Below are 27,828 nucleotides of genomic sequence, written 5' to 3'. Positions count from 1 at the left end.
CAAGGAATGCACACAATTTTTTTCAGCAAAATCTAAGCGGGCCGAGCTACACCTCTGGCTGGTTTCGGCTGGAATGGCCCAGCTCTGACCTGAAGGATCGCTTCTCGGCTGGTAATGGATGTAGTTTTTTCTTTCTTTTTTTTTTTTGTACTCTGGAGAATCATGAAATCGAGGCGCTCTGCCGTTGGGCGGTTCTGACGTCAGGCAGGCGCGAAAGAGGTCACGTTCTTCCGACTGCCAATGGCAATGGCCGGATCTCTGATGTCAGAGGCTAACAAGGGCCTCGTTAGGTAGCGCAGGTACCATGAAGAGATGTAAAAACAAAGAAATCTCTGCAAGCATATGCATGCGTTCCCTGCCGTTAATCCATTCACTATGTGGAGTATGAACTCAACATTGGTAAGAACGACGGATATATTAAGGTGCCACACCGGACTCGGAAAACGGCGTTTATCTTATTTAGTCATGAAAAGAAGGCGCCTCAAGAATTCTATACGCGACATTTCATTCCTGTTTACGAACGCTGTGCATTTCTGTCAATTTTTCAAGATCTCCTGAGCCTGCACGGGTTTCGATGACGGGAGGAGCGGGTGACGTAATCATAAGCCCACAAATTGCAGTGGTTTCATGTTCTGGAGAGGGCACCGTCTCCTAGCAACGAGCCGGCGTCCGGCGAGGGTCACGTGGTGAAGTCACATGACGTTGATCGAAAGGGGAAAATGGGGAGATGTCTTCTCCTTCCTTGTGTTTTCTCGAAGGTCGGAGCGGCCGGAGTCACGTGGGGCTCCGCTAACGGAGTGCAAAAGTGAGCCCCCCGGAAGACGCGAAGGGCCATAACGTTGCCAGATGAGAGCCGGGCGGGAGCCTAACACGACGGCACAGTTCACAAAAATAAAAATTAATATTCTCTAGCTTTCGCGTCACATAGAGCCAAAATACTTTGCAGGAATGTAAAGCGAGACAAGAAGACTTGAGTAACAATTTTGGTAGCATTCTGAAGACGCGAGATTTAGTCTGTAGTGGCACTTCAATTAAAAACCACGGCCAAAAGAGGCGACTACTTTGACGCCACCGCTGCTGGCACGACGGAGAAACTAGCTGTGACGTCAAAAGCAGACGACCTTGGCCACTGCCGCGCTAGCTTGGTACAACCACGGTGGTACAACCTTGGAGTGAGCAAAAGATGTCAAGTGACGTCTGACCGCTTGAACTTGAACTGCGCCCGCGTTGAATGCCAATATGGCAAAAAAAGGGATTCATTTCAGATAATAGTCCTCCTTGCTTCGCTTCAGAGTATGGACACTGATGTCCAAGGGAAAGTCTTGTTTCCGCACCGCACCGACCGGTGTCAGTTGAGGATCAAAGGCTAGCATAATGCGATAGAGAAGCGTGTATGATTGTTGTGCTATAATCCATGTATTGTCCGCCAGAGCGACCCAAGGATGTGAGCTCAAGGCCGTCATCCATGATGAGCTGCTTGCAAGCGAAAGACGGCGCGTGTTTCTTCTTGGAACCCGGTGTCGATACTCTGAAGCGAAGCTTATTTAGTGGCTCTACCGTTCTCCACTGAGAGCTCAGCTTTTTCTGTGAATCTCTTCATGGACCCTTTAAGCCAAGAGAGCGTTGCGTGTGCACGTGATGCGCGTGCAGAGCCCCTCTGGGTGCCAGGGAATGTTCTTTTCCGGCTCGTGCAGATGACGTCACGCGTAGCCTTGAAGCCGCGTGACATGGGGATGCGTCGCACTGCGGGCCGAATGAGGCAGCAGCGTGTGTTTTTACAATAGAATCCCAGAGTGCTTAGCGTCGCTTTGAACTGTGGGAGTTTACTAATACGAAAGAAACGGGTGACCTCCAAACTGTTCCGATTTCTCCGGTCCATTGTCCACGACGTGCCAAGGTCAGCGAAAGCGGAATGTGAAAGATTATTCTTCGGTCCCCCGCTCAGCAAGCGCCCAGGATGCAGTGCGTGTGCACTGAGATTTTCTCAACTCGTCTATTCCCTCTCGTAATTGCACGCATGTGACTCCAGTGCTGCAATATGTTTTCCAATGTCACGTGACATTGGAAAGCACGAACTCACGCAGGTGAGTCCAACCGGTCCAACCGGAGTGAAGGAGGGAGAGCCCGAGAATTACTCCGATTGGTGGCTAGGATCGCGGGAGCGGCACACTCCGCAAAAGGAAATGTCCCGTTTCGTAGAAAGGAGTGCCCGAAGTGCGTGTGTTCGAGGGCTTATACCTCGCCAAGTACGACATGGAGAAAATTGATTCTTTTCTTCCCACACTATTCTAGTGTGCATGGTGTAATGAACCACATCTAACAAAGCGTCACAGACCCATGAACTTAAATACCTTTTTTGAATATCTTGCGCAAGCCTGGGAAAAACGCACTCGCTCTACAAACCAGTGCTTGTTATCAGAGAGTGTAAGGAGCAGTCTAGAGGCCCACAACTTTGTTTCTGTTTTTGGTCAGTATGGAATGTTAGGCGACCGAAAACAGTTTTCCCACAATTAGTACAACCGTAGCTAAATTGGGACGCCTGCAATAGCTCCCCGAACCTCCCGCGCGCGAAACACCCTCCTTCGCCTTCACGATAGGCACGTGATGAGCGCCACCACACACGTCACTATGTGACGCAAGTGGTGAGGACGCTCCTCATTGGACTTGGGATCACATGATCGAGGTGAGCAACATCGCCCAGGCCGGAGCGTCTGCTACCGCTTCGGAGACGCCATGCGTTCTCCGGCTTCGTGATGTCCGAAACGGAGGGTTCGAAGGCTGTCCACGACACAACCACGATTTTTTGGGACCGCAGGCACCACGGGAAGAACGAGTGGTGCAGCCCGAAATTAACTGCGTTTGTACAGCAAAAACCCCGTGCTTCTCGACAGTGTGCAGCCTGTCCGACAGTTTTCACCGCGCAGTTGGTTCAGTGGCTAACAGGTGGCGCTACAATACCGCCGCCATCGCTAGCTTTCGGCTGCTGTGAATTCTGAGATTGCACAGAAGCCACGGGTATATTACTCTTGTGATCGTAATCTTATTTTCTCAGGCTGCGTATATGCTTCTTTTTTTTTTTAAGAAAACGTGATATAAATCATACAAATAATGGAAGCCAACAAGAAGAAGCTCGCAATGTTCGTAGCAGACGGTTTTTCCTACGAACGAATGAGGGGCTCTCTACCACGAACGTCACACTAGAGTGGGTGTGGTCTGCAGTTGGAGCGCTCCGGCCTTTGGACAGAAATATTTTGTGGGAATGCTTTCCACATACTGCTTTACAAGATGACAGCAGTTTTGGGCCATGTTAGATACCACTTTAATGCTCCTTCCTCCTAAGACCCTTGATATCGTCACCGGGGAGTTATCGTACGTACCGGAGCCAATGGCAGCGACTCAGAACCTTCTCCGTTGATCGGGTACGGTAGATTTTTGCTGAATTGCCCGTACATATTGGAGAGTTTTAGTACATCGTACGCAAAGGCGATAGCGTACGTAACAGATAGCGTTGGTGGTTCTGCGCGAAGCTCTCTCTCTGTTCTGTTTCTGTTTCAACGCTATGCCTTACGTACGCGAAGGCGATAGCGTACGATGTACCAAAATTCTCTATTGGGTGTACCGTTCTTTGAACCGCATAGATCTCTGAATGATGCCATTTATTCGATGTCTCCGTGAAGAGAACAACGTTTCCAAATCAGTTTGTTGCGGACCTTTCCGCATGGCGTGTCACCTGACGTCAATTCAAATAAGGGGAGTCGACTCATTAGCGATGCGTAATGTTGTCTGAAGCGTTGATACCGTCCTCTTATTCGCTCGTACAGTTAGGAAAAACTGACGAATGTCCGTTTTGAATATTATTCTGTTCAATTCTATTCCCTCCCAGCAAACCATATACATCCCAGGTACATCCTGGCGATATCGCAAATTGGATGTTAGGGTATCCATGGGAGCTTCACAGAGAGCCTGTTTACGTAGAAAGTACATCCATGCGACTGGCACATTCTTACTGTTTGCACATCCCAGAACCGTCACATAGACATTTATTTTGGATATTTGGATGTTCCGGGGATATTTTAACATCAATGCCGTTTTGTGTTCAATTAATTTGGAATTGATAGTGATTGATTGCTATAGCCAATGAATGCTGCACACACTAATTAAACAAAAAGGGCATCTACTTTTGGCAGCACACCCCACTTGGGGAGGGGTGCCCAGCGACCTTTCAGCCATGATCCAAGACCAATTCAGATCATGCGTTAGTAAATGTCCTTTCCCCTTTTACCATATGAGATGCAGGCTCTCTTTTTGGCCCCTCCACGGCGTATGCGGATTTCAAGAGATACCAGAGCGAGCATATACTGAAATACAAAATGTTAGAGATCATTCATCAAATGTAGCGTGGCGCGTATCACGTTTGCAACGGTGACAACGGCTTTGCAGTTTAATTCTGAGCTTGCAAACCACGTCAGCATATAGCTTCGAACGTTCCTCACACCCCATCCAGGCAAATATAGCGTTTTTAACTCAAGCTACCGTCTATAATGTGATTAGTGATTACTTGGTAAATAAAGTAGTAGTCATGCCACTAAGGGTCACGTGTCCTAGATGTCTCCGAAAAATAATGCGCGCTTGCTCCTTTGTTTTTACATCTACCAGATATCCCAGGTATATAGAAAATAAAACACCTTTTTGAAGTCACATTGTGGACGTACAGATAACGTCGCATAGACGTGCAGACATATGCGACGTGTACGACCTTTGTGGGATGTACCTGGGATATTTCAGGTTTACTGGGAGCTCTGTTACGCTACGAGTCCTTCAGGTACAATTAGTAAATATATTGAAGACCTTCGACCTTCTCGTCTCATTGAATCGGTGACAGCGTCTAATACTTGATTTTGCTTATGAATTCTGTAGGTTGTGTTTGGGGTTGCAGTAATATGTTTTTGCTGGTTCGAGCGACCCATTCGTTCATGGTAAATTCCGTCCACCAGCTCGCCTGCGTGTCAAATGGACGTCAGTTTCCGATTTCAACTTTTTTTCACTCCCGCTGTGTTGGTTTCAGGGCCAGGATGTCGTGAGAGGCGATGATTCCGTACGCAACATGCATACGATTCGGAACTACACAGGATTGGATCGTCTGCAACACTACGCACGTGAGTAAACCTATGGAATCAGTGCACCCGACAGAATTTGTAAAGCAGTATACGGTTGTTGCAAAAAATGCGTGCCCTTCCTAGGAAAACATCTCGAGCCAAAATAATTTCATCCTATCTCCATGGTCACTTGGACGAATGTCGTTCAAGAACGTGAAATAACCAACGTTCCGTAAAGAGCGCACAATGACAGACGTGCGTGTTAGACACAAACAGAGCAAAACTCCACTTGGTGTGTTGACCATATATGTAAACGGGGCACAACGTACGCACGTTTTCTTACCTGCTCTGTGTGTGTTTCCACCAACTTTTCAGAGGAGAGTGGTTGTGGAGAAGAGTGAGGATGGTATAGTCCACGTCAAAGTCGTAGGTAAATCTTGCTCAAATATTCGCTTCATGAAATGCATCGCACACAGGGCACTATGAGAGAAGTCGCCAATTAATGTTGTATTTGATGAAACCCGACAACATTGTGTTTCCCGAAAACATGCTAGTTAGTCTCGAACAATAAGCGTTCCTTTTTCTTTTTTTTTCTATGCTGTAACTTAAGTGCGGTGGCTTCACCTAAGAAATACAGAAATCACATATGCCGCTGGCTAAAATTGGACTCCAAATGGCATTCAATCAAGGTGAAGTGGGGCCCTATCAGTGAGTTGTCAGAACCGAAGGGCCTTATCAGTGACTGACATGTCGATAGGGGTTATGGCGTGCTTCATTTTTTTTCTCCCTCATACAGGAACGAATAAGCTGCTCCAGCTGGCCAAGTTGAGGTGTTTTTCTTCTTCTTTTCTTTTTTTCGAATTCCTACGAAAGAGTTTTGTAAGAGTAGCGTGGTATTTACCTCGGAATTCTGGAAGTTGTTTTAGCAAAGGTTTGACCTTTTGTTGAGTGGCTCATTTACGTTGAATCGCCGCTACGGACTAAAAAGGTGACATTCATTTTATTTGGCATTACAAAATGAACCTCACTTGAAGGCGCAGTAGTGAACTACATTGGCGCGTAAGTCCCTGCGTCAACAAGTGGAAGGGAACACAACTGTTTGTTGTTTCTATATCGACAACTCTCGCACACTGCGTAGAAAAGTGGGCCTGTGTGTGATATTTTACGTAGTCTGCATTGTTGCTCGCCTTGAAATTATGTACCATATGGCTCAACCTGCATGTGGTTGTGCCTTGTGAAGAACAAAAAAAAGAAAGCCTTTCGCAATTTCTGTGTCTCGTAGCTTATTTTCAAATTTTAAACAACATCACGGAGACAATGACTTCCACAGTAAATATGGCTGAGTACGTATTTAAGTTTATAAAATGATATTTTAAAAGCTTCTAATGTGGCTGAAATGTGCCAGCTAACTGTAGAGAGGCCTTTGGAAAACTTTCTACGAGTCTCTGTTGGGTATGAGACTCATCCCAGCACACTCCTGATCGTTCGTGAGGCAAATTAGCAGAAAATGGAGTTTTTTAAAAAGATTTCCGAGTGATTTTTATGGATATTAAAATCATTATTTGTGCCTGAAAATGTTCATTGTACTAATCTGTGAAGCAAATTGTTCTATTCGGGAATTGGATTTAGAAAAATATACTTTGTCACTGAACAAACGAAACTAATCCCCCCTCCTAAAATAGAGAGGCTAATGCAATGGCCATAAAATATGTCATTCTAACAGGTGGTTTGTGCTTTTTCTGGAGATTTCTCCAAGGAAGTATTGTTTTTTGTCAGAATGTAAGGAAGAGAGGCCCAAAAAGTCATTAAGTCAGTCAGAGTACAATCTCTTGCAAGGTAAGTGACCATTGAATTGCCTAGTTTGTCCCTTGATATCTCTCGTTTCTTCCTCTAGCAGTGGACATTGACATTGATCGGCCATTAACTACAACGCCCTTCCTGACGCTGTACAGGAGAAGGGACAACCAACCCGTCTTACAACCATGGAGGCATCTTATGAACATCCTCGACGATTCTTACCATGGAGTATCAAGGGTCAGTCACTATAAGTGATGGCTGTGTCCAAATTCATTCATGTTCATAATTTCTACATTGCAGTGCCTCCTGAGGCAGGTGGACCGCTGGGCGTTCAATACTTTTGCCCTGGACGTTTGCTCGGGAGGTCGTTCCATGCCCCATCTCCTGGTGCACCTTTTTCACCAGTACGGGTTCATGGGCGCCTTTAACCTAGATGTGGTCAAGGTGTGGCACTGCTTCAGTGAGTACTACTGCTCATTCCATCAAGATGCAATCGCTAAAGGCTTGCTTTCAGACTTGATAGACGCTGGTTACCACAGCAACAACCCCTATCACAACTCCGTGCACGCAGCAGACGTAACCCAGGCCATGCACTGTTTCCTCTTAGAATACAAGGTTGGTCCATATGTCCAGCATATGGAAGCTGGAAGGGAGACGTTTTTTCACCCTCAGATACGTGAGCACATGACTCCTGTGGAGGCGATGGCGTCTCTCATAGCAGCTGTCACACACGACCTGGATCACCCTGGGGTCAATCAGCCCTTCCTTATCGCTACCTCCAATCACCTTGCAGCCTTGTACAAGGTAGTGACTTTTTGCTACTATTATTTTACCCCCAAGGCTCGACCCCTGCTAGCACCGCAGGAGATTTTACATCAGAGACAATTTCTTTGCAGAATTTCTCAGTATTAGAGAACCACCATTGGCGTTCGGCCATTTCCTGTCTCCGTCAGTCCGGGATCTTCGATCACTTGGACAATTCTGTATGGTAAGCCTTTTTCCTGCTGCATTTTAGTGGATATACACAGTCGAGCCTCGAAAAAACGAAATTTACGGGTGTCGCGTTTCCTTTCGTTGCACCGAAGTAGGTGAAACTTGAGAGGATTCATACCGCGAATTGTGAAGAGGCGACCAACATAAACGTGTACATGTTCGGGCCGCACACCTTGAATGATGCGAACAGGCAAGCCGCCGTGCAGTTCGTGAGCATCACTCGTACTTGCGTAGGAAACTGCAATCCACGACCTCTTCTGCGTCTCCCTTTCCGGGTACACTGTTGCCGGCTAGCTGACGACACGCATTCCCGATCAGTTTCGATCAATCTTCTGCTTGTTTCTTTGATTTTGGGCACGTGTTAGGGACGCAGCATGCTGTTTTGGGAATTTTCTTTTTATATCGAGATGCCAGCCCAACTCTCTTTTGTTCTATCGGGAGGCAAAACGCGTTGTGCCCATGGGTGTTCCCACGATTTTTTTTCACAGTGGGGAGGGGGCAAAGCACGCATCTTTCCCTGGAGACGTACTGTGCGAATGTTTCCTATTCTGACATCTGAGAATAGCCATGACGACCTATGACTAGGGTTCCGGGTTTTCTGAGTTTATTTCTGGGCGTTACTGGAGGATGTTTTTCGGAGCTTATTGTTTTTCAAGAAACAGAGTTTTTCCGACTTTATGATTTACAGCTCAGTTAATATCCGAAATTCGGAGAAAACTTGACAACTTGCGTACAGTTGTACAGCGAAAACGCAGTTCATTCCATACACACCATACCATACACATTTATTGCTTCAACACTAAAGAGACACAAGCTGAACAATATATTTTGTGCCACGCACGCTGAGGTGTTCCGCAATTCTCAATGCACACTTTCCAGGTGCTGTGTTCACTGTTATGCGGCGGTACGACAACCTCCGCATCGCGATCGCGGAACGATGTCAATTCCTCAAAATCAGGGTAGTCCTTGACGTACTCACAGGGTAGCTTTCGCATGTGTCCCATTGCTCTCCTTGCCCTCCTCTGGGTACGCCCATGGACGTCAGTTTGTATCTCATTTCCCTGTAAGGAGGTTTGACTGTGTTATGGTTGTGGTTGTTTCCGAGAGTTCTTTATGAGAGGTTATGCATCGCCTGTATGCAGGGATGAAGTAGAACAACATATTCGAAGTCTCATCCTGGCTACAGACATCACTAGGCAGCAGGAGTTCCTGTCAAGGTTCAAGGTAAATACTATCTGCTCATTTTATTTTTAGTCCTCGTTCTTTGAAACGAGTTTTGATAGTGGTGTCATACAGACCAACCCTTCAACTGTAGTACCTCACATCTGTGTATGACAGTGTTGCCTCACCAACCCCCACCTGCTCATCCTATACAATTTACCAGTATTTAATATACAGGGTGTTTCACCTGACGTGTTATTAATTCCTGTATTAAGAAATCTACTTGTCCGGTATAGTGTGACACTGAGAGGGCAGCTGAATGAGTGAGGCAAGGTCCCCTGTCAAAATGAGGGTGGCCAGCACTTTGTGTGTCTCAGAACGTTTTTTCAGCTGTTACCAGTGGAACAGGGAACATGCATTTCAATGAGCTAGGGTATTTCCTACATGGGCTGTCTATTGCTGACAAAAAAAAAAAGAAAACGTTGCCTTCACTTGGCTAAATTTTGAGTTCAATTCTGAAAATTAAAATCCCACAAAAAAAGGCAAATTAAAACCAGCGCAATTTGTGACGCAAGTTGCCAGAAGATAAGTACTGTTGACCACATCTTTTTCGGACAAGTAAATTTTTTACAGGAATTAATAACACATTAGGCGAAGCACCCTGCATATTTGTTTCCAAAGCTTCACGTGTAAGGCCAAAAACTGCATGAAAGAAGACGTAAGACAATGTGAGTGCTCCTTCATATTCTGATCTGTATAAATATATTGCATATACATGCTGCACACATGTCTGTATCCGTACATGTGCTGAATGTGTATCCGGACCAGGTATACAACTACCTATTCACTTCATATACAATATCTTTTATATTTGCTTTGACTATGTACCATAGTATTAACTTGGTATTTACTTGAGTTCGATTTTAAAATAATTATTCGCACATGTCTAGCATGGACATAATCTCCTTGTGCGTTTTGCGTGCTCCTCACTCGCTCCACACACATCATGCCTCACAGTGCTCCTTGCGCACACATTGCGTTCTGGGAGATTACTGGAATGAGGAAGGGAGAACTGCCCTTCATGTTACGTTTTCGCTGACCTTGACTCCTCGTGGACAATCGGCCGTGAGAGAAGGAACCAAAACAGACCTTCTCCTTTGTTATCAACAAGTTCCCACAGCTCAAAGCGGTGCTAAGCTATCTGGGATTTTCTGATTCGCCTCATCACAGTTCAGTTAATGAACGTCTTATGTTTATTTCCATAGAAGTAGTCATCATGATGCAAATCACAGTTTTATGGGAAAAAAAAAACACTTGCGCTCACTTCTCATCAAGTGAAGACCCCCTTGGATAAGGATCATCACAAAACGCTCCAGGATCGAATTAGGCAAAGTCTCCTTAGTTCGTGCAGAACATTCTTACATGCGCACAGTGTGCAAGGATTGAAATATCCCTCGAGGATATTTAAGAAAGAACCTGTCGTTACGGAGGCAAAATACAAAGCCAAAAAGGGGAAAGAAAAAGCTGGAGCCAAAATCCAAACACATGCACAGATACAGGCACACACCAAAATCTCTCCCTGAATGACCGCCGCCATGCATCATCTGGGCACCCTATGTCAACTTTTTGCCGGAGTTTCCTGACCAGAAGGATTATTGAGAAACCATGCCATGAGAAATTGCCTTGAAGCTGTTCAGAAGTGCCCGCTTCACACTATTCACAAATCTTATCGTGTACAAAATTCCTTTAGGTTGCAAGAAATTTTACATTGGGCAAACGCAGAGATGCGTCAACGTCAGGTTGCAGGAGCATGCCAGGGCGAGCTCCCAATATTCAACTCTAAAAGATCACGTAAAAGATTGCGATGGTTGCAAAAAACAGCCCCCAGATTACTGCGGAACGCAAAATCTTTTTCACGGGCACGGAAGAGGGAAGCTTCTTTATCAGGAGGCTAGGTTCATTCGAGAGGAAGGGGATAATTGTGTTAGTATGGCATCCATTGATTTCACCAAGAAAATAGAAGAACAACAGATAGGCAAGCAGATTTGGAAGAACTTGTTTCTGGTGTATAGCACTCTCTTTTGGTCGGTTTTTGCGGGTTTTTGCGGGTTTTTGCATCCTACCTAGCACTGGGGGTTTTTAATTGTTTTTAATCCAATTATCTATGGGACTTTCTCGGTCTTGAATCATTTGATTACTCAGGTCTTCCATTCGTTCCAGTCTATTTCGAAACTATTGTGTCATTTTGTTCCTTGTGGACCGTTGACCGAAATCCAAAAATCTGATTGAAAGAGCGGCGTAGTTATTGGATGGAATACGTGACAAAGAGCCAGAAACAACGAGTGTCACTCCCTCAGAACCAATCAGGGTGTGACCTTGAGAAAAGGAATGCCGCTGCCTCACAGAGCTATGGGACGTCGGGACCCTCTCACTCCTCCGCTTAGGGAGTGATGTCACGCCACCAGAGTTTCTGGAACTGCTGAAGCAATAATGATCTTTGAAATTTGTTTCTTTAATATCTAAGCACTTTTCGCACGAAAAAATTAGCCAAGTAGATTGCTGGTGCAACTGCCCCTTTAAAATATTTTAACCTTCTCTCTCTGTCATCACGACACAAAATTGCTGACGCCATATTCCTTAATAAAGGTTTGCATTCATGGATTGATTCCCCTGGGTTTACCAAGTCGCCTAAACTTCTCCTATTCTAGTCCGTCCTTCAATGAACATGAACCAAGCCGCTTTTCTGTTGTAATGTACGAATTTTAGCATACAAATTTTTGCTGTAGCTGTTACATGTCCTGTGCACTACCTGTGTGTCTTACGTGCATATTTGATCAAGTATTGTGTGTACAGTGTTGGACAAAAGTTTACGGAACATGCGCTAGAGTGACAAGCTAGCAGAAAATGGGACTGTACAGACTTGCAGACATGTGCCTGGATAACCCAGTGACCAGTTTGCAGGTGATGGCATGTCACTCTGAGGAAGGATTGCGCCGGAGCATGTTCAGTAAACTTTTGTCTACAGTAGGCTATGCGCTGTAATCTGACAGCGGGCGCCAATATTGGGGCCCTTGTGGCTGTTCATATGCACCCATAAACTATGGTATCATATTATATCATCTCATAACTTTATGCATGACAATTTCTAATCTAATGTTTTCAATGCAAATGGAAAAACCAGATTGTGGTTCTCCTTGCAGCGATACTTGGAGAACAGGGTGCTCAACATGGCAGAGAAAGAATACCGTCATTTTATTCTCCAGGTACTCCGAATTGAACCTCCAAGTGACAACTATTACATAGTGCACATTGTGTTTAGATTGCCTTGAAATGTGCTGACCTGGGAAACCCCTGCCGTCCTTGGGATATCAGCCATCGATGGAGCTTGCAGGTGTGCAAGGAGTTTTACAGACAGGGTAAGTTATTGTCACCCCTTGCCAAGCTGTGCCTACAAATTATTTTCTGCTCCAGGGGACTACGAAAAGAGGTTGAATATCCCGGTCACACCTATCTGCGACCGAGATAAAACAACAGTTGCCAAGATACAAGCTGGTACGTTGTTTACGGAAAATAACACGCTTTTGAGCAGACCTATTTACAGATTTCTTCAAGTTTGTCGTGAGCCCACTGTTTGAAATGTGGCACCAGTTTCTGGACACGCCTTTGTCAACAGAGCTCCTTGACAACCTACATATTAACCACATTCAGTGGGAGAAGCTGATCGCCAATGACGAGACGGGTTCCTTTGAGACGGACCTCAACGCCCCTTTAGCTTCGGAAGAAGAAGAGGGTGACCTCGAGGATGAAGAAGTGCTACCACCGCTTTTGCAACGCACAGCTACCGACTACTCCTGGATGGAAGAGCCTTTTGGACATTGGGGTCGTAGGCGTCATAGCATGCCGCTTAGTTTACCCAAAATGCTTCCCAGGACAGTGATCAGGCGACAGAGTTTACCTGTACCTGCAAAGGATACCCATGCAGCACCTCCGTCGGCTGATGATCTACAACCAACGTCGAGCCTGTTGTCGCTGTCCAGCACATCTCGTGGTGCTCCCGTGCATGCAGTCTTGCACCGCCATAGCAGGGAATGTGAACGTAGGTTGGTGCACCAGCCAGTGTCCTACCCGCCGTACAGGAGGACCTCGGAACCCTTTGTTCATGATAGGGCAAGAGTGTGTCCGCGAAGGTCAGAATCTGTGTTTGCATTCAGCCGTTACGAAGAAACATCGGCGGTAGACAAAGCTGGACAAACGGGTGAGTGGTACGTTCGCGTCCACCGATAAATCAGTTCAAGTAGCACACAAGGTTTGCTGTTGTCAAGCCTACTCACGATTTGATGCATTGAATGCCTCAAATAATATTGCAAAGAGTGCACGTTATTTTTCTAAGTGACTCTTTTGTGTGTGTTATGACCACGACCTACTAGATTATAACGACTATGTCATAGGTACCCCTTCCCAGTGCCGCATTTGGAAGCTAGCGGTGGCGCTGCTCATCGACCCGGTTATTGCTTCCTCAATTTCTGCAGTACTTTGTACTTTAGCTTACCTTAGTATTTCTGTACAAGTGGCGGATGTCCAACAGGAGATGCTTCATTCTAAAGTTGATTATCATCATCCTTCTACGCGTTTTTATAGGAGCGGTTGCTGTCGTCTGCTACGGGAGTAGTATGTCCACTTTTGCGCATTCAAAATTCAAAATTTCCATTGTCCAATCATGATGGAGATCTCGCGGGCCGATGAGCAGCGCTCCTGACGGATCGTGCGGACGGACTCCTCGTAAGGTTTGCCGATTATGACCTGGTGGTGGTTTCTTCTGAGGAACACACAATCTGTGCGGCCCCTTTAAAGGGGAATTTTAATGGGTGTCGCAGTTGTATCAAGTTAAAAGTTTGGGAAAATGATGGGAACCTGACCTTCCAGAAGACAAGTGTGAGAATGGATGCGGCACGCCCCCGACGACGAGACAATCAGGGCAGCAGAACAGTGCTCTTCCGACAGCAATTCAAGACTACAATGGGAAGAAGGAAGACGTTCTGGCAGTTGGTACTCTCCTGCTGCAGAAAATGGATGCACAGAGTAGGCTTAGCATTTTGGAGTCAGCATCGCAGTTAGAAGGTGGGTACGACTGATATGTGCTCAATAATGGAGAGAACGATTGTTTCCCACTCAGGTACAACCAAATCGTTGCGAAAATCTGGCGTTAAATCAGAGACGCCGTCCTGGTCCCACCATGTGAGTCAGTTGGCAGAGCGGCAGCCAGAATTCGATCACCCGCCCTCTTGGAAAGGCTGCGCTCGCCTAACGAACCGTCGTAGTTCAGCGCCGACGGCGTTAAGCAGCCAGCTAAGCTCCCTGGCTGAGAAAGGATATCACCGGAGATCATCGATGCCATTTGAACACTGCGGTAGGTTTCCCCACAAGTACAGTCGAACCTCGATATAACGAAACCCACGGGGACTGCAATTTCTTTCGTTGTACCGAATTGAAGGTCACGGATTGCGACGTTTGCGAGGGCGCGCGCTGTACATAAGCGTCGATATAACGAAACTCCCGCTACGACGCGGAAAAGTTTTTCGTGAAAAATGACAACAACTACAAATACAGCGCCAAAGTGCACCTACGGTATTTTATTCTTGCGTGAAATAGCCGGTTATACGCGTCTGCGTCGTGCCTAGAAGACGCGGTGTCACGCATTGTTCGTACGCCGCCGAAGCCTCCGCAGCTTTCTCCATATCATGTTGCGATCTCCCGCAAACCTTCTACGTCTATGACAGTGCGTTTTCCCGTAAGGCTCTCCGTTGCTACGGCATGTTTGTCCCTGTCAAGAAAATCATCTAGGCTGATTTCGTCACTTACGCCGCCACGCGAACGAAGCGTTTCCCACGCGTGCGATAGCGCCTTGCGTCTTGTGCTCTTTTTACTTGGCTGCAACCGGACAGTTCAAAACAAGCGCGAAAAGGAGGAGAAGCCTCGGAAGAAAATCCCTAACCTTCCAATGACTCAGACTTCCTTTTGTAGGCACCAGATTCCTCCCTACCCTAATCGCGCGTGCCATCTTTCGCCGCGGGAACAGGACGCTGCTTGCGCCCTTTGTTTTCATGACCCTAAAGTCGGCTTTGGAGTCATAAAACTTATCTCGTTCTTTCGCTGTATCGAGGCGGCGGCTGAAAAGTGTTTCGTTGTAGCGGGAGTTAAAATACATTGATCTCTATGGCCCTCTGCCGGGGAATCCAAATTATTTCGCTCTATCGCGAATTTCGTTATATCGCGTTTCGTTGTAACGAGGTTTGACTGTATTACATTATCGCTCAGTAGAATGAAACGCAGGGCTGTTGCAGCAAAGTTTGCACAACGCCATTTGGGAGCCCAAGCGGCCACAGATTCAACAGTATAGTATAGCTTCATTAGCAGATTTTGCATGGTGTTTCAAGCGCCAACGAATGGTACAAAACCTGTAGGAAATCTAAAGAATCGGTGAAAATCTTTCCAGGTGCAAACAACCATAGCCTCCTATATACTATATGCCTGCCCAATGGTTCCGGAACACAGAGGCGCTGGTCATCCACAATAGTGGCGCTAGTTTCCTAGGTCGGTGATAGCTACCTCGATGCGATATCAGCAGTATTGGTCATGACGCCATCTCCCTACACACAGATTGCAGATTACAACCGGTGTCGTCTGACAGGCGGAGAAATGACATGACGCCCAAAAGAGACTGTACCAACGCTAACTGGCACGGCATCTTTCAGTAAAATACTGGCTTATCGAGCGATGACACAGCCTGCACCGCATGCGCCCATCCAGGACGCTCATCTCCGCAAAGCACTGTAGAGCAACGTATGCACAGAGAACACGGCAGTGTACACTAAGGGTGGGTTCACATGAGGCACGCATCCCCGGGATAAGTCCGCGGATGGTGTAAACGTCACAGCCTACGTCATCAAAATGTGCGTCTTCTCCAGTCCGCGGAGGACCGGAATCCCACCGCGGACCATTCGTCTCCAACCCACAAACGGTCCTTGTGTTGGTGGGGGACTTGAGGATGGAGCAGCGTCTTTTGACTTTTTTTTTTTTTCGACTGGCTGTTTTACAGCTCTGACCGCTGAAGCAGAGGGTATTCGAAGAACAGTGTAATAAAAGAGAGGAATCTTGTACGAGTCTTCACGAAGCAAGAAAAAATGGGGAAAACGAGGGTTTTGCTACGAGCAAGCGGATCTCCAAATACGATACCCACTATAGCACGGCGTGGAAATGTGACCTTACTGTACGATAGAACAGTAACAGATAAATTATGATTATGATAGGTTTTGCATATGCATTTGTCGCTTTGTACTGTAAATAGCTTTTACTACGTGTCCAGACTCGAGAACTCACAGTTGTCTGTTTCCTTCGCTGAAAACTCAGTGCAGTTTGAGTTCTTTCTTTTCAACGAAGTGGAGATTTTATGATTCCGCGGCATGGCAACACTGCTCGTACGCAAAGGCGGCGACCGCGAAATGTGTGTTGTCATCGACGTAGCAGTTTCTTTTTTATTTCGCTAGTGCAGTGGTTCCCTCCATTGTGGAATGCTAGAGGTGCAATAATGTACCACAACGTATAAAATGTCATTTTTTCTGTTCAGCCACAGTGCAGAAAAGTGAGAAAACTGGTTCACGCAGCCTGATAAGTGTTGTTGGAGACGGACTTATCCGCTCCCATCCCTCGTCCCGTGTGAATGCTCAGTGGGGACGGGGACTTCTCCGTCCACGTGACGTCACCGCCCGCCGCGGACTTATCCCGGGGATGCGTCCCTCGTGTGAACCCACCCTTACGGGGTAGGCAAAGGTTGTCAATGCTCTGACTGTCCGTGTTTCCGACCTAGGACACTGGTGCCCCCATACGGTTGTGTGAACGGCCGCCTTTGCCTCATTGGGCAGGCATGTATGAGGCTATGTAGGAGGCTATGGAACAACTCAAGGTCATGTATTTGAAAGTGCCATCGTCGTCTGCTAACTACAGCACGTTGCATATCTTGGGGTGCTGCTCACTCGTGTCGCCTGACCTGCAGAAACAGGTCTATGGCACCGTGTGGTTTCATGGTCGCCAGGCACATCTGGAAATTGATACCAAAAAAGCACATGTCTGAGAGCTCGCATGTAGAGCGCATTCTTGCCCTTTTTGTGTGATGCTACTCCAAGCATGAATGCCACCCACTCTAACATTTCGCTATCAAAGACAAGTGTTCTTTTTCAGCGTTTCTCTCAGCAAGTGGGATGAAAGAGAGAAACACTAGAAACCATCCCAGTTCACGATTCTGTGGTGCGTAAGCGCAGTGTTTGTTTCCGAAAATATTAATGTTACTGTTTTGGGTACATGAAACATACTCGATTTTTTGTTTCTGTTTTCTTTTCCAAGCAACTTTTGGTATGGGCTTTCCTTCGAAAGCAGTACAGTATTTCGTTGCTGTTTTCGAGAGTTTTCAGGAACCGTGCATACGGTAGATCAGTGAGCGCGTGGCAGAGCGACAAGGAACCTATCTGAGCCTCACCAGAAAGAGTGTTCGGGAACCGGGGTGGAGCGCTGCCACGATACATGTGATGCCATCATTCGTAAAAAGTAGAAAAAAGACATCTTCTGATGCAAAGTAAACATATTCTCATACAAGAATAACAAACAAACTCCCATATGTATATTCGACCGATAAGACATTGTACAATTTATGAAGTAGAACATTTGAACCATTCCACATCACTATAGAATTCCCATATGGAATGACATTAAAAATGGCAGCAGCAGTCTTCTATATACTTATTAAGGCAACTTTCTGACCTCTAGTCTGAATGTTAATGAAGCAGAAATATTAACACTACACTAGGTTTTTTGAGGAGCAGAACTATTACGCGATCTGTAGAATACTTGCGGATCCACTGATTATTGCAGAGTAGCGTCGCCTCTACCCTGCCTCACGCCAGGACAACTCATTCCACACACAGCACATACCACGTTCAACTTTTGCCAATATCAACTTATTCCTGTTCAAGTCATGCTGGCCACATCAAGAAGAAAGTGTCACTTACACTGAGATTCCTAATGAGGTATGAAATTGGTGGGCAAAGTATTAGCAGTAAAATGTAAATTTTGTTAAACGGAGATCTCACGTTGAAATTTTATGCGATTACATATGTCATAATACAGGGTGTGGGCCGATAAACCTAAGTGGCATTTGCAAACATAACTCATTGCCTGTTTATTGGACGAGAATTTCCGGTGGTGCATGACGACACATTTATGCAAGCTAAACTTACAGGAAAATTGTGGAAGTTGACCATGACCTGCTTTCCTTTGCTCTCACTACATTTGCCTTCCTCCTCCATATACCTATATATATACCTTTTTTTTTTTCTCCTGTGTTCCATTTGCATTTTCCTACACCTCATCCGTGTTGACTTGCTGTTGTGTCACTTCTAAGCCTCTTAAAACCATGGAACCACCTACCTCTGCTTTCCTTTGCTCTCACTACTTTCGCCTTCCTCCTTCATGTCCCTATTTTTTCCTCCATAACTTCTCTTTCTATTTGAGCTTTCCTGCACCTCATCTTTGTATTTGTTACTTTCATCTTCGTTTTTCTACGCCATGGGGCTTTTGCTGTATCCGCAAATACATACACAAATGACCTACGCCATACTGTTGTATTCAGCCAAAAATCGGCCAAACATTAGCCGTTTGTGTGACTAGCTTATTTTGTTGACCCATCTTCATTATGAATGAATTATCTAGACTCTATTATCGGTCAACACAGCTACATACTGGGACATAGATGGAGATAATGAAAACTCACGTTTTTTTCTGTATGTGCCATCAGACACTATTCATTGTTATCGTTCATTGCTGCATGACTTTCCTTCACTATCCTGGGGAAAGTCCGGCAGCAAGACGAAGCTAGCTTATCAGATTTCTCTGTTAACCGAGCATGCGGTATCATGGAACTCGACGCCAAGTACACTCCTGGGCTGCTTTGGAGACAACGTGAAGTGAACTTGATTATTGGAAAAATTGTCTACAAAAATTTTCATTGACGGACAACGCAAAGGCAACGAAAAATTGAGTTTTTGTCACAAGTGCTTGTAAGTGATGATGGAGGTCCCCTTGTTTGTGCAGACAGCTTGGGTTCCATCCCTCGAGAGCGCCGTCACAGCATCGGTTTCTTGGAACCATTCCAGGCAACATCTGAAGACTCTCGGCCTCACATGAGCTCATCAGGCGACGAAACCCGTGACCTATTCCTCCCCATTATTTCACCGAATCCCCTTCGAAGACGGCGGGGATCTTTGCCCACTGCCCTGATGGTATCTCCGGAGAGCGAAGGTTGGGAAAGACGTCGAGGTTCCACGGGCGAGATCCTCAGTGCTCTGATTGGCCTTCATGCACGGATGCCATTCATGTTGGCCATTTCGCCACGGTATATACCTCGTTCAGCCGCCGGTCTGGAGTTGCTCACTGGGTTCTGGAGGTCAAGAACGGATTGGTCTCCCTCGATTCGACGGCAAGCCAACTCCTTGGATTCAACCGGACGTTTACCATCCTCCTGTTCATTCCAGAGGAGAGGTTCGCTCGAGTTTTCGCTCTTTTCCCTCAGTTCAGGTGAGCTCTATCATTGTTGTCTTCAAGCCATATATGGATTTCCTTTGTCCTTCCAGGCCGTGACGACAACTGAACTGTGGTTTCTATGCAACCCGAAACAATATCAACATGAATCCATCAAGCCCAGATGAAGATTCCGTCAGCACCATATCAAGTGGTTCTTCGTTTGTGGTGTTTTTTGTACTTAGCTGCCAGACTTTTTATATCTAGTTTTACATATGTGTGGAAAGATGTCGTTTTACAAGCTCTCTGTGGCAGACCAGTGTTGGTCTCAATGTTTGTACTTAACAAATCGTCTTGATCGTAGTTCAATTAGTGTTTTTCCTCCACAGATATTGTACACTTGCTGTGTTGCTCAGTATCTATTCCAGATATGCAAGCATTGTTTTTGGCTGCTTTTATACTGCCAAGTGTTCAATCGGATTATTTGTGTTGCACACCTTCCTTGCTGCAAGAAGGTATTCCATAAAATCTTTAGCTATCCTTGTGAGTACCTGAATTTTATTTAACGATTAAGTAAGTGCGATAACCCACTAATATGTGTGAAAATTTCATCACCCTTTATTCCTCCCAGTATTAATCGGCGTTATAAAAGACAACGAATTGCCCGAACAAAGTTGGCTCGTCTTTTAGATGTTCATTGTGCCAAATTGTGTCGACACTTGAAAATATTTTCCCTTTGAAATATTTAAAATATTTAAAAAAATGACTGCAAGGACACTTGTAGATAGACCATATTGCTCAATTTTTCTCAGTGCGGTTGTTGGGAGTGTCTTTTTCTCCGCAAGCAATAGATCATCAAAAACGGTTTTATCACTAACATGCAATTGACTTGTGGTATGATTCCGTGATTTTTTTTCTTTTTTTTCCATTTGTTGCACAAGAACTGATGCAACACGATTTCGAATACCTGCTGTGGACATTTTATGTGTTTACAGTAAGCAGCTGAAATAAAAAATATCTTTATCGATTCACTTATTTGTGTGTATTATCCACGGATATCGCTGGAAATTTTCTGCCAAATAAATTAAATACACACAATCTTGAGCAGTTTATATTGCTCGTTCCCAAGGATTGCCCCCATGAACCTTATTATAAAAGTTTCCTCTGCTCAATGGATATTAAACGCACTGTGTACGAATATAAAGTCACAACTGAAATGTTTTTGTTGAAAATGAATTCACACCAATAAAAAGGGCATGACTTTCCAAAAGTAACTTTGTGTGCTTACATAATTGGGTCGAGCTACAACATGACAAAAGCTTGCAACCTACAGTCTTTCATGAAGAGACAGTGGTACGTGAGGCACTCATTTTACGTTTTCCAGTAAAGGTTGTGCAAAAAAATCATGTTTTCTATGAAACAATAAAAAGGATGATTTATTTGAGTTAAATTGATTTGATTAGATGTAAATCATTTTTATGACCAGGCTTTTTGTTTTGACCTTGGACATTTGCAGTGTAAACCATGCCAAGATACCCTAGATGGAACCGAGGCTACAATTGAGATACAGGCGAGGAAAAGATACGGTTCAACGTAAGCATGGATAAGATTGGCACGGTCCACGGGGGGCAGTGTGCTTCGGTCCAAGATGCGAACGCAATTTTTATTCCATTTCCACACTGCATCACTAATGAAACGAAATGAGATTAGGAACAATTCCTGCGCCGTGGTGAAAAATGTGTTCCGTCGCACTGCGGACCGTCCTATGAACTCGTCTGCAATGGCATCAAGGTTTAATTTGCGGGCGAGCTCTTTGTGGTGCAGAAGCGCCAGATGGTGCAGTCGAGCTTGGGACACTGTTGATCTCAAATATGTTTTGATGCGACGGAGGCAAAAGAACGATATCTTTCTGATGTGCACGACGTCAGTGGAATGGTCAGTGCGATTTTTAAGAGTTGTGTCTTTTCGGGTAAAAGGTCTCTCATATGCCGTCTTCACCCGAGACCATCCCCTTCTATACAACGTCTTGAAATGTTTGCTAGGGCACGACGCAACGCTGCTTAGCCATATCGATCGCCTTGTCCCGGTATAACTCAAGACGTCCCGCATCAAAATCTGCACCGTACAAATTAGAGATGTACGTGCTGTCGTTTCTTCCTGTGACGAAGCTCCTCATTGTGTGCCATATGCCACCACATATGGTGGGTATTTATCAACCACCGATGATTGCACGGTGTCGACGACCTGGTAGTAGCGCTGTCGATACATGTCTTCCGCTGACTGGAACGCGTGAGCGTCCGATCGCTCATCATATTGCCGTGGCACCTTTTCTTTGCCTTGAAACCGGGACCTCTTCAATGTCGAACTTCTTCGCATCCGCTTGCGTTTCGTTCCAGAAGCACGAGAAGCCACACCATTTGTTCTGCTTGGTCAAGTATCAGTCTCAGTTTCTGTAAAGCTGAGCACACAGCCTCTAGTCTCGAGGGTCAGGAGCCTGAGCATAAAAAAAAAACGTGTCGAATACTCGAATTTTGATAATACCTTCGTGAATCCACTTGCTTCGCTCCGGCCTCGTTCCGTTCCTCTGATGCAATCTCATCAAGAAACGTCATCAGTCGACTGTAATTCTGAACAACCGATCGCAGGGAGGAACCGCGTCCAGCGGTTGGGCAAAATTTTGGGAGCTTTGCGTTTCCGTCTTCTTGTTCACACTCTTGGAACACGCGAGGACATGTCCAAGTTTATCAAGTCTGTTATGTTCAATCGCATGTCCTGAAGCACTAAGTTAAGAACGTGCGCCACACAGTGCACGTATATCGCTCGAGGCGTCGGCCTCAAGTCTACTGTGCTGCTCTTTCATGTTTGCCGCACCGTCGTAGCGCTGTTCAAGACACTTCCCAAGCAACATGGCCCAACATTGGCAAAATGCTGGCTAGCCAAACTGGCCAACCACTTTCCAAGTTTGGTCGAAGAGTATGGGACCAGTGTGGCATTGGTTCCTTGGCGAAAGGTTTGGCTGGCCAATGTGTGCCCAAACACAGGTCTTCCCAGGGAGCACACCAGATGTGGGCCAATATTGGGCTGAGTTTGGCTCGCCAAAGTTGCCATAAATGGCCTAAGCTAGGCCAGGGAGTTTGGTAATGGGATTTGTTGCTTTTGCTAAAAGGGCCATACACTTGGCACGTATTTAGTTGGCCAACAACTGCCCAAATATGTTCCCCAGGTTTGGATTCAAATGCAAAATACGGGTTTCATTTTGGTTTGTTCATTCATACGGGTTTGTTTCTTGTTATTTGTGCGCCATTTACTTTTCTTGACGTGGGAAGCCAGGTGAATGGCTTACTACAAGTACTTACGCGCCACCGACACCCGTCGTTAGCTGTGTGGCCAGCGTGATGTGCCGTATACCCCACCTACCTCACATAGGCACCGAGTTTGAGGGGTTGGCCAAAGTTGGCCAAAGGCCTGCCCCTGGCAACCTCTGGCCATTGGCCACTGTTTGCTTGGGTTGTCAATAGCAAGATTGAATCGGCATAATGGCGAAGAGGGTTAAGTCGCTCTAGCTGGTGCCTGCTCTACTAGAAAAGCGCAGAACAGCTTGCACTGCTCGGAAGCATATTGACACATGTTCCTTACGGATATGTCAGTCGTCTCATCCATGATCACAGCATAATGCCCAGCTTCACGGATTTCACTATCAGGGAACGCAGTACATCATATGAGCCATCATTTCCATCTGTTCGTTTAAAATGTCGTGTGGCGAAGCCATAACTTCACCTCTGATACGTCATTTGCGTGAAGTTGTAAGAGCTGTTGCAAATTGCTCTCTTTGTCGTCATGGCCGCGCATCACCATCATGGCAAGCTAGAAACTGCAGAGATGCTAGTGTCGTTACAAGTGCCGCTTCCATGTCGCCTTCAGTAGTACTCATTGGGAGATCACCCCAACCAGAGATACTGGTGACCATCGGTATCCCCTCCCCGTTCCAAATAGAGAGATATCTGGAGCAAGATACTCAGCGCCGAAGAGGAGCGCGCGCCAAGATCGCCCACGCGTTTCGCGTACAAAGGGCTTTCCTTCTCGCGTTTGAACGTGCATCAACATGCAAAGTACATAACCACTAACCAAAATGCATCTTATTCCCTTTCCACATCATTTATTACACCCCCGAACGAGGAGGTCCCATCCTCACTTGAGGAGTGTTTTCCATACTTTCCTCCTCACGACTCAAGACATGCAATCAAACCTCAAACAGAAGAAACATACAAGACAGTACACATTTCTACAATAGAAAAGAATTTTATTGCATCTGCAACAAATCTAATAGGGATTCCACCAAGCATTCGCGAGTCAGACCCCAATGTGTGTCAGACCAATGTGAAACCGGCCAACAAATGAGCAGCCGCCTTACCGGACACAGAACCGACACGTCCAACAAGCTCCCCAAAGCAGTCGCCGAACACTTTAACGTTCCTGGTCACAATTTTGACAACATTAAACTATATATTCTAGAAATCGGGTTTAGATCTACACGTGACAGACGTGATAGGGAGTCTTATCTCATATACAAGTTGAACGCCCTTCACCCGTTCGGTATCAACAAATCACAAGGCACCCTAGAAACACTTCACAAATAAAATATGCCCAGACCTTTTCCCTTCTATCCCCTTTATCATCTGTTATGTTCTGCGTGGCCAGTACTTTTTGCTTTCTTTATTGCATGCCATAACTTTGTATTACGAATACCGGGTGTTTCAGTTAAATCCCCGGGCTAAATAATTCGCGAACGGGTGCACCAATCCACGAACTTTCTTTTTTACAAGTATCTGTCCGATACCACCTACAAGCTGCACACCGTGTGAATGAGTGGGAGGCGCTCATTATTAAAATAAAAATGCAAATGAGTTTCGTAAAAAAACGTAACTTCTGAAGCAGGGCGCTGTCGGCATTAAAATGGGTACTACCTTCAATGGACACCTACAATGGTACTACAATGGGCTTTTGAGACCTTCAATGGACACCTTTTAGAGAAAAATCTGCCACCGAAGCGGGTCATTTGTTGCAGTAATTAATTGGTTTCGGTTTACGTATTTTTCTCGCGGCTGGTCGCGGCGCTGCGCAAAAGGACGCTCTTTCACTCCCTTATCCATCAATAAATTACGTCCTTACATTAATGAATTACACCAATGAATTACACCGATGAAATACGCCCTTTTGCGCTTCGCCGCGACCAGCCGCAACAAAAATACGTAAACCGAAACCAATTAATTACTGCAAAAAATGACCCGCTTCGGTGGCAGATTTTTCTCTAAAAGGTGTCCACTGAAGGTCCTAAAAGGGGTAGTACCCATTTTAATGCCGACAGCGCCCTGCTTTAGAAGAAACGCTTTTTGACGAAACTCATTTGCATTTTTATTTTAATAACGAGCGCCCCCCACTCATTCACACGGTGTGCAGCTTGTAGGTGGTATCGGACAGATACTTGTAAAAAAGAAAGTTCGTGGATTGGTGCACCCGTTCGCGAATTATTTAGCCCGGGGATTTAACTGAAACACCCGGTATATATCTTAGAAAAAAAAAAAGAAAAATGCTTTGGTCGCTCTGGAATTTTCCCCACGTAACCACTAACCTCCTTATCTTTCGGAATGCTCACAAATTCCTGCCTGTTGTTCCGTTCCGTCCCCTTGTTCGTGAACCTCCCGTTTCTGCAACCGGTCTGGAGCCAAGATCACTTCATTCGTATAACCTCTCCACACTCTAACAATTAAAGCGGTCATTCACTCCGGCCATAAAAGCCTGTACGGACACTCTCTTCCCTGCGGGCTGTTGACCCGCAATTCGCATGAACCTTAACACGTCACACTTAACCCTTTAAATGCTATGCCAATGATGAGGACGGTGCCCAGTAGAAGGACAATCCGAAATATCGAAATATCGGCGGCTCCTGTCCTGAGGCAACTCCCTTCGTATACTAGAGAAGAGTCGTCTTATCTATGACGGAAGTGAACACCAAATGCGGATAACGAAGACCGAGCGAGCATGTTGACGAGACCCGATGACGTTAAATATGCAACAATATTTTGTGTATGTGTGTGTGAGTTTTTCCACGACTTACGCATATTTGGAGGACAAATCAGGCGACGGAAGTAGAAGAAGAAACAAAGTCTCGTGGGCCTAGCCGTTCCTTTTGGCCCCGCGTCTGGTGAGTGCAAAAATGTTTATTGAAAAGTGCTCCGAGACAGTTGCGTCGTCCCTAAGCAAAATATTTCAGGGGACGATGTGTTCTGATGACTGAAGGCTCGGGTAACGCGGGCGAGGGCTTCCACCCGCAGGACACGTCTTGGCTTCGAAGGTGCTTACCGAAAATAATATCGCGTTTCAAAGACTTTTGCAGGCTCTCTTTCTTCTAGGACAGACAACGTACTCATCAATCTAGCTACACTGGTGACTCCTGATCGACTCAGCAGCCAAGACCCACCAGGCGACCCTTTGGTCGTTGACGAAATCTTTTCGCACTTGTCTCCGGTGCAAACTCCGGACTTTGCCCAACTCGTGCACATGTGAGCTACAATCCCTGTCACACAGCCTAATTTAGTGTCATGTTCGTCAAGTGCACTTCAACCAAGCAAATGTCACTTTTACTACGTACTTGCTGCACGGCTTAAGTGTCACGATCATGGCAATTACGATAGATAAGAATAAACGGTGGGAAACTTTTTAGGCGTGCGCCACAACACCTTCCTCAGGATGTTTTCTTTAGAAACACCTTCTTCTTAAACAAATTGGCCTCAAACAGAAATGGCCGCCGCCGGATCGTCGAGCAGCCTGTTAACGAGAGTAATGGCATGTTTTTTGGTACACTGTACTAAAATCAAATAAACAAATCTTTTGATACTTGTTTAAAAATATATTGGTGTCGGGGCAACATTATTAATTGATTTGCCTCTGCATGTAGTTTGTGTAAGTGCCGGATTTTTGGAGGTTTGTAAGTAAACAGCATGTGAAATGTTTGACTGGTGTTTTTGAAAAAAGTTTTAGCGCCAAGACCAACCAGTTTCCCGACATGGCAAAGAAACCTTCAACGAGCTCCTTGGATCGGTCAGACATAGTCGATTTCGTTGTAGATGATCGAGCACCCGAAGAAACGAAAGCCATTTACAATAGCTGGGCTCCCAACTACGAAGAGGTGGGTCACGGCAAAGCAGCAGGTAGGCGGTTTGTTCATGGAGACTTTTGGCAGGACATGACAGTTCAAAAGTACAAAGCTCCTGCCATCATAGCACAGTTCATCAGTCAGGAATTGAAATCTCCAAAGACTGCTGCTATCTTAGACGTGGGCTGTGGTACTGGTCTTCTGGGAGTCCAGGTCAGTTTCGAGAAGCGTCTGGAGAAGCGTAAAACATGTTCTCTGTAACAGCTCAAGAGCCTTGGCTACTCCACCATGGACGGCTTAGACTACAGCGACGAGATGCTGGCCGAAGCCAAGAAGAAGGCCCTTTACAAGAGGCACTTCTTGGAAAAAGTGGCTAAAGGGTTCAAGCTCCCCATGCGAGATGGTAAGCTGTGCATTGTGCGGGCAGTATTCGCGGGAGAGGTGATATCCAGGGGAATTGTGCTTGTCGACTGCAGCGGAGTACGACCTGGTCGTCCTCTGTGGTTCCCTTATGCCCGGGCACATCATGCCGGACGCACTACCTGAGCTGGCGAGGCTCGTCAGAAGTGAGTTCTTGGTGCGAGTCATTTGCATTACTAACCACCAGTCCTCTCAATATAACAGCGGGTGGATACCTGACGTGGATTCATCGTACGCTAGACCATTACGAACATAAATCTGAGCAGTTTTTGGAAAGTCGCTTCACGGCAACATTGCAGGCCTTGTGCAAACAGCAACGGATGGATCTTGTGGTTCGTAAGAAGGTTCAAGACTATCGTTGCAAGAGCGACGGACAAATATTCGCCCTTAAAAAGAAATAAACTCTCTTGGTTGTCAGGGAACATTTGAACTGAAATGACGTCTGCTGGATTCAAATCACTTGGGCTGCTTGTCTGGTTCCTATAGGGCATCCCAATTAGGTCTTTACAGTTCCTCGGAGGTTATTTGTGGCAATTCTTTTTACGGTCGGAATTTCGAAGTCTTTCGAGATCTAAGTATGCTATTGATGGTTAACGGTAATGGTGCGTAACCCTTTCATGTTTTGAGGCCAAGTATCGTTAA

The 27,828-nt window shown here is 45.9% G+C and overlaps 2 protein-coding genes across 11 annotated transcripts in view; both read left to right on the top strand.

Annotated features, from left to right (window-relative positions):
• The window catches only part of LOC135398741 (3',5'-cyclic-AMP phosphodiesterase 4A-like), a 50,617-nt gene extending 29,977 nt beyond the window's left edge, over positions 1 to 20,640 (top strand). For 2 of the 10 annotated variants that reach the window (XM_064630140.1, XM_064630133.1), the window contains exons 2-18: positions 5,066 to 5,156; positions 6,873 to 6,932; positions 6,991 to 7,130; positions 7,194 to 7,353; positions 7,408 to 7,508; positions 7,566 to 7,697; positions 7,790 to 7,881; positions 9,029 to 9,110; positions 12,248 to 12,310; positions 12,367 to 12,463; positions 12,519 to 12,599; positions 12,649 to 13,302; positions 13,971 to 14,165; positions 14,221 to 14,454; positions 17,283 to 17,348; positions 19,188 to 19,670; positions 19,727 to 20,640. In XM_064630140.1, coding sequence (XP_064486210.1) covers positions 5,105 to 5,156; positions 6,873 to 6,932; positions 6,991 to 7,130; positions 7,194 to 7,353; positions 7,408 to 7,508; positions 7,566 to 7,697; positions 7,790 to 7,881; positions 9,029 to 9,110; positions 12,248 to 12,310; positions 12,367 to 12,463; positions 12,519 to 12,599; positions 12,649 to 13,302; positions 13,971 to 14,165; positions 14,221 to 14,454; positions 17,283 to 17,348; positions 19,188 to 19,670; positions 19,727 to 19,743 — 2,709 coding nt within the window. In that variant the 5' untranslated portion in view covers positions 5,066 to 5,104 and the 3' untranslated portion in view covers positions 19,744 to 20,640. Of the gene's footprint in view, positions 1 to 5,065; positions 5,157 to 5,471; positions 5,527 to 6,872; positions 6,933 to 6,990; positions 7,131 to 7,193; positions 7,354 to 7,407; positions 7,509 to 7,565; positions 7,698 to 7,789; positions 7,882 to 9,028; positions 9,111 to 12,247; positions 12,311 to 12,366; positions 12,464 to 12,518; positions 12,600 to 12,648; positions 13,303 to 13,970; positions 14,166 to 14,220; positions 14,455 to 17,282; positions 17,349 to 17,969; positions 17,990 to 19,187; positions 19,671 to 19,726 lie in introns of those variants that run through there. The other 8 variants (XM_064630136.1, XM_064630135.1, XM_064630139.1 and 5 more) reach the window with 8 other exon arrangements.
• Positions 20,641 to 25,720: 5,080 nt separating this feature from the next.
• LOC135397523 (uncharacterized) lies at positions 25,721 to 27,616 on the top strand. Its single transcript, XM_064629123.1, has 8 exons — positions 25,721 to 25,815; positions 25,885 to 25,965; positions 26,024 to 26,173; positions 26,646 to 26,799; positions 26,854 to 26,979; positions 27,031 to 27,169; positions 27,243 to 27,332; positions 27,391 to 27,616. Exons 2-8 carry the CDS (start codon positions 25,901 to 25,903, stop codon positions 27,585 to 27,587), a joined length of 921 nt encoding a protein of 306 aa, XP_064485193.1. The 5' UTR covers positions 25,721 to 25,815; positions 25,885 to 25,900; the 3' UTR covers positions 27,588 to 27,616.
• The last annotated feature ends 212 nt before the right edge of the window (positions 27,617 to 27,828 follow it).

The sequence above is a fragment of the Ornithodoros turicata genome, chromosome 6, assembly GCF_037126465.1.
Source record: "Ornithodoros turicata isolate Travis chromosome 6, ASM3712646v1, whole genome shotgun sequence".
NCBI classification, from domain to species: Eukaryota; Metazoa; Arthropoda; class Arachnida; order Ixodida; family Argasidae; genus Ornithodoros; species Ornithodoros turicata.
This window is presented reverse-complemented; position numbering and strand designations above follow the sequence as displayed.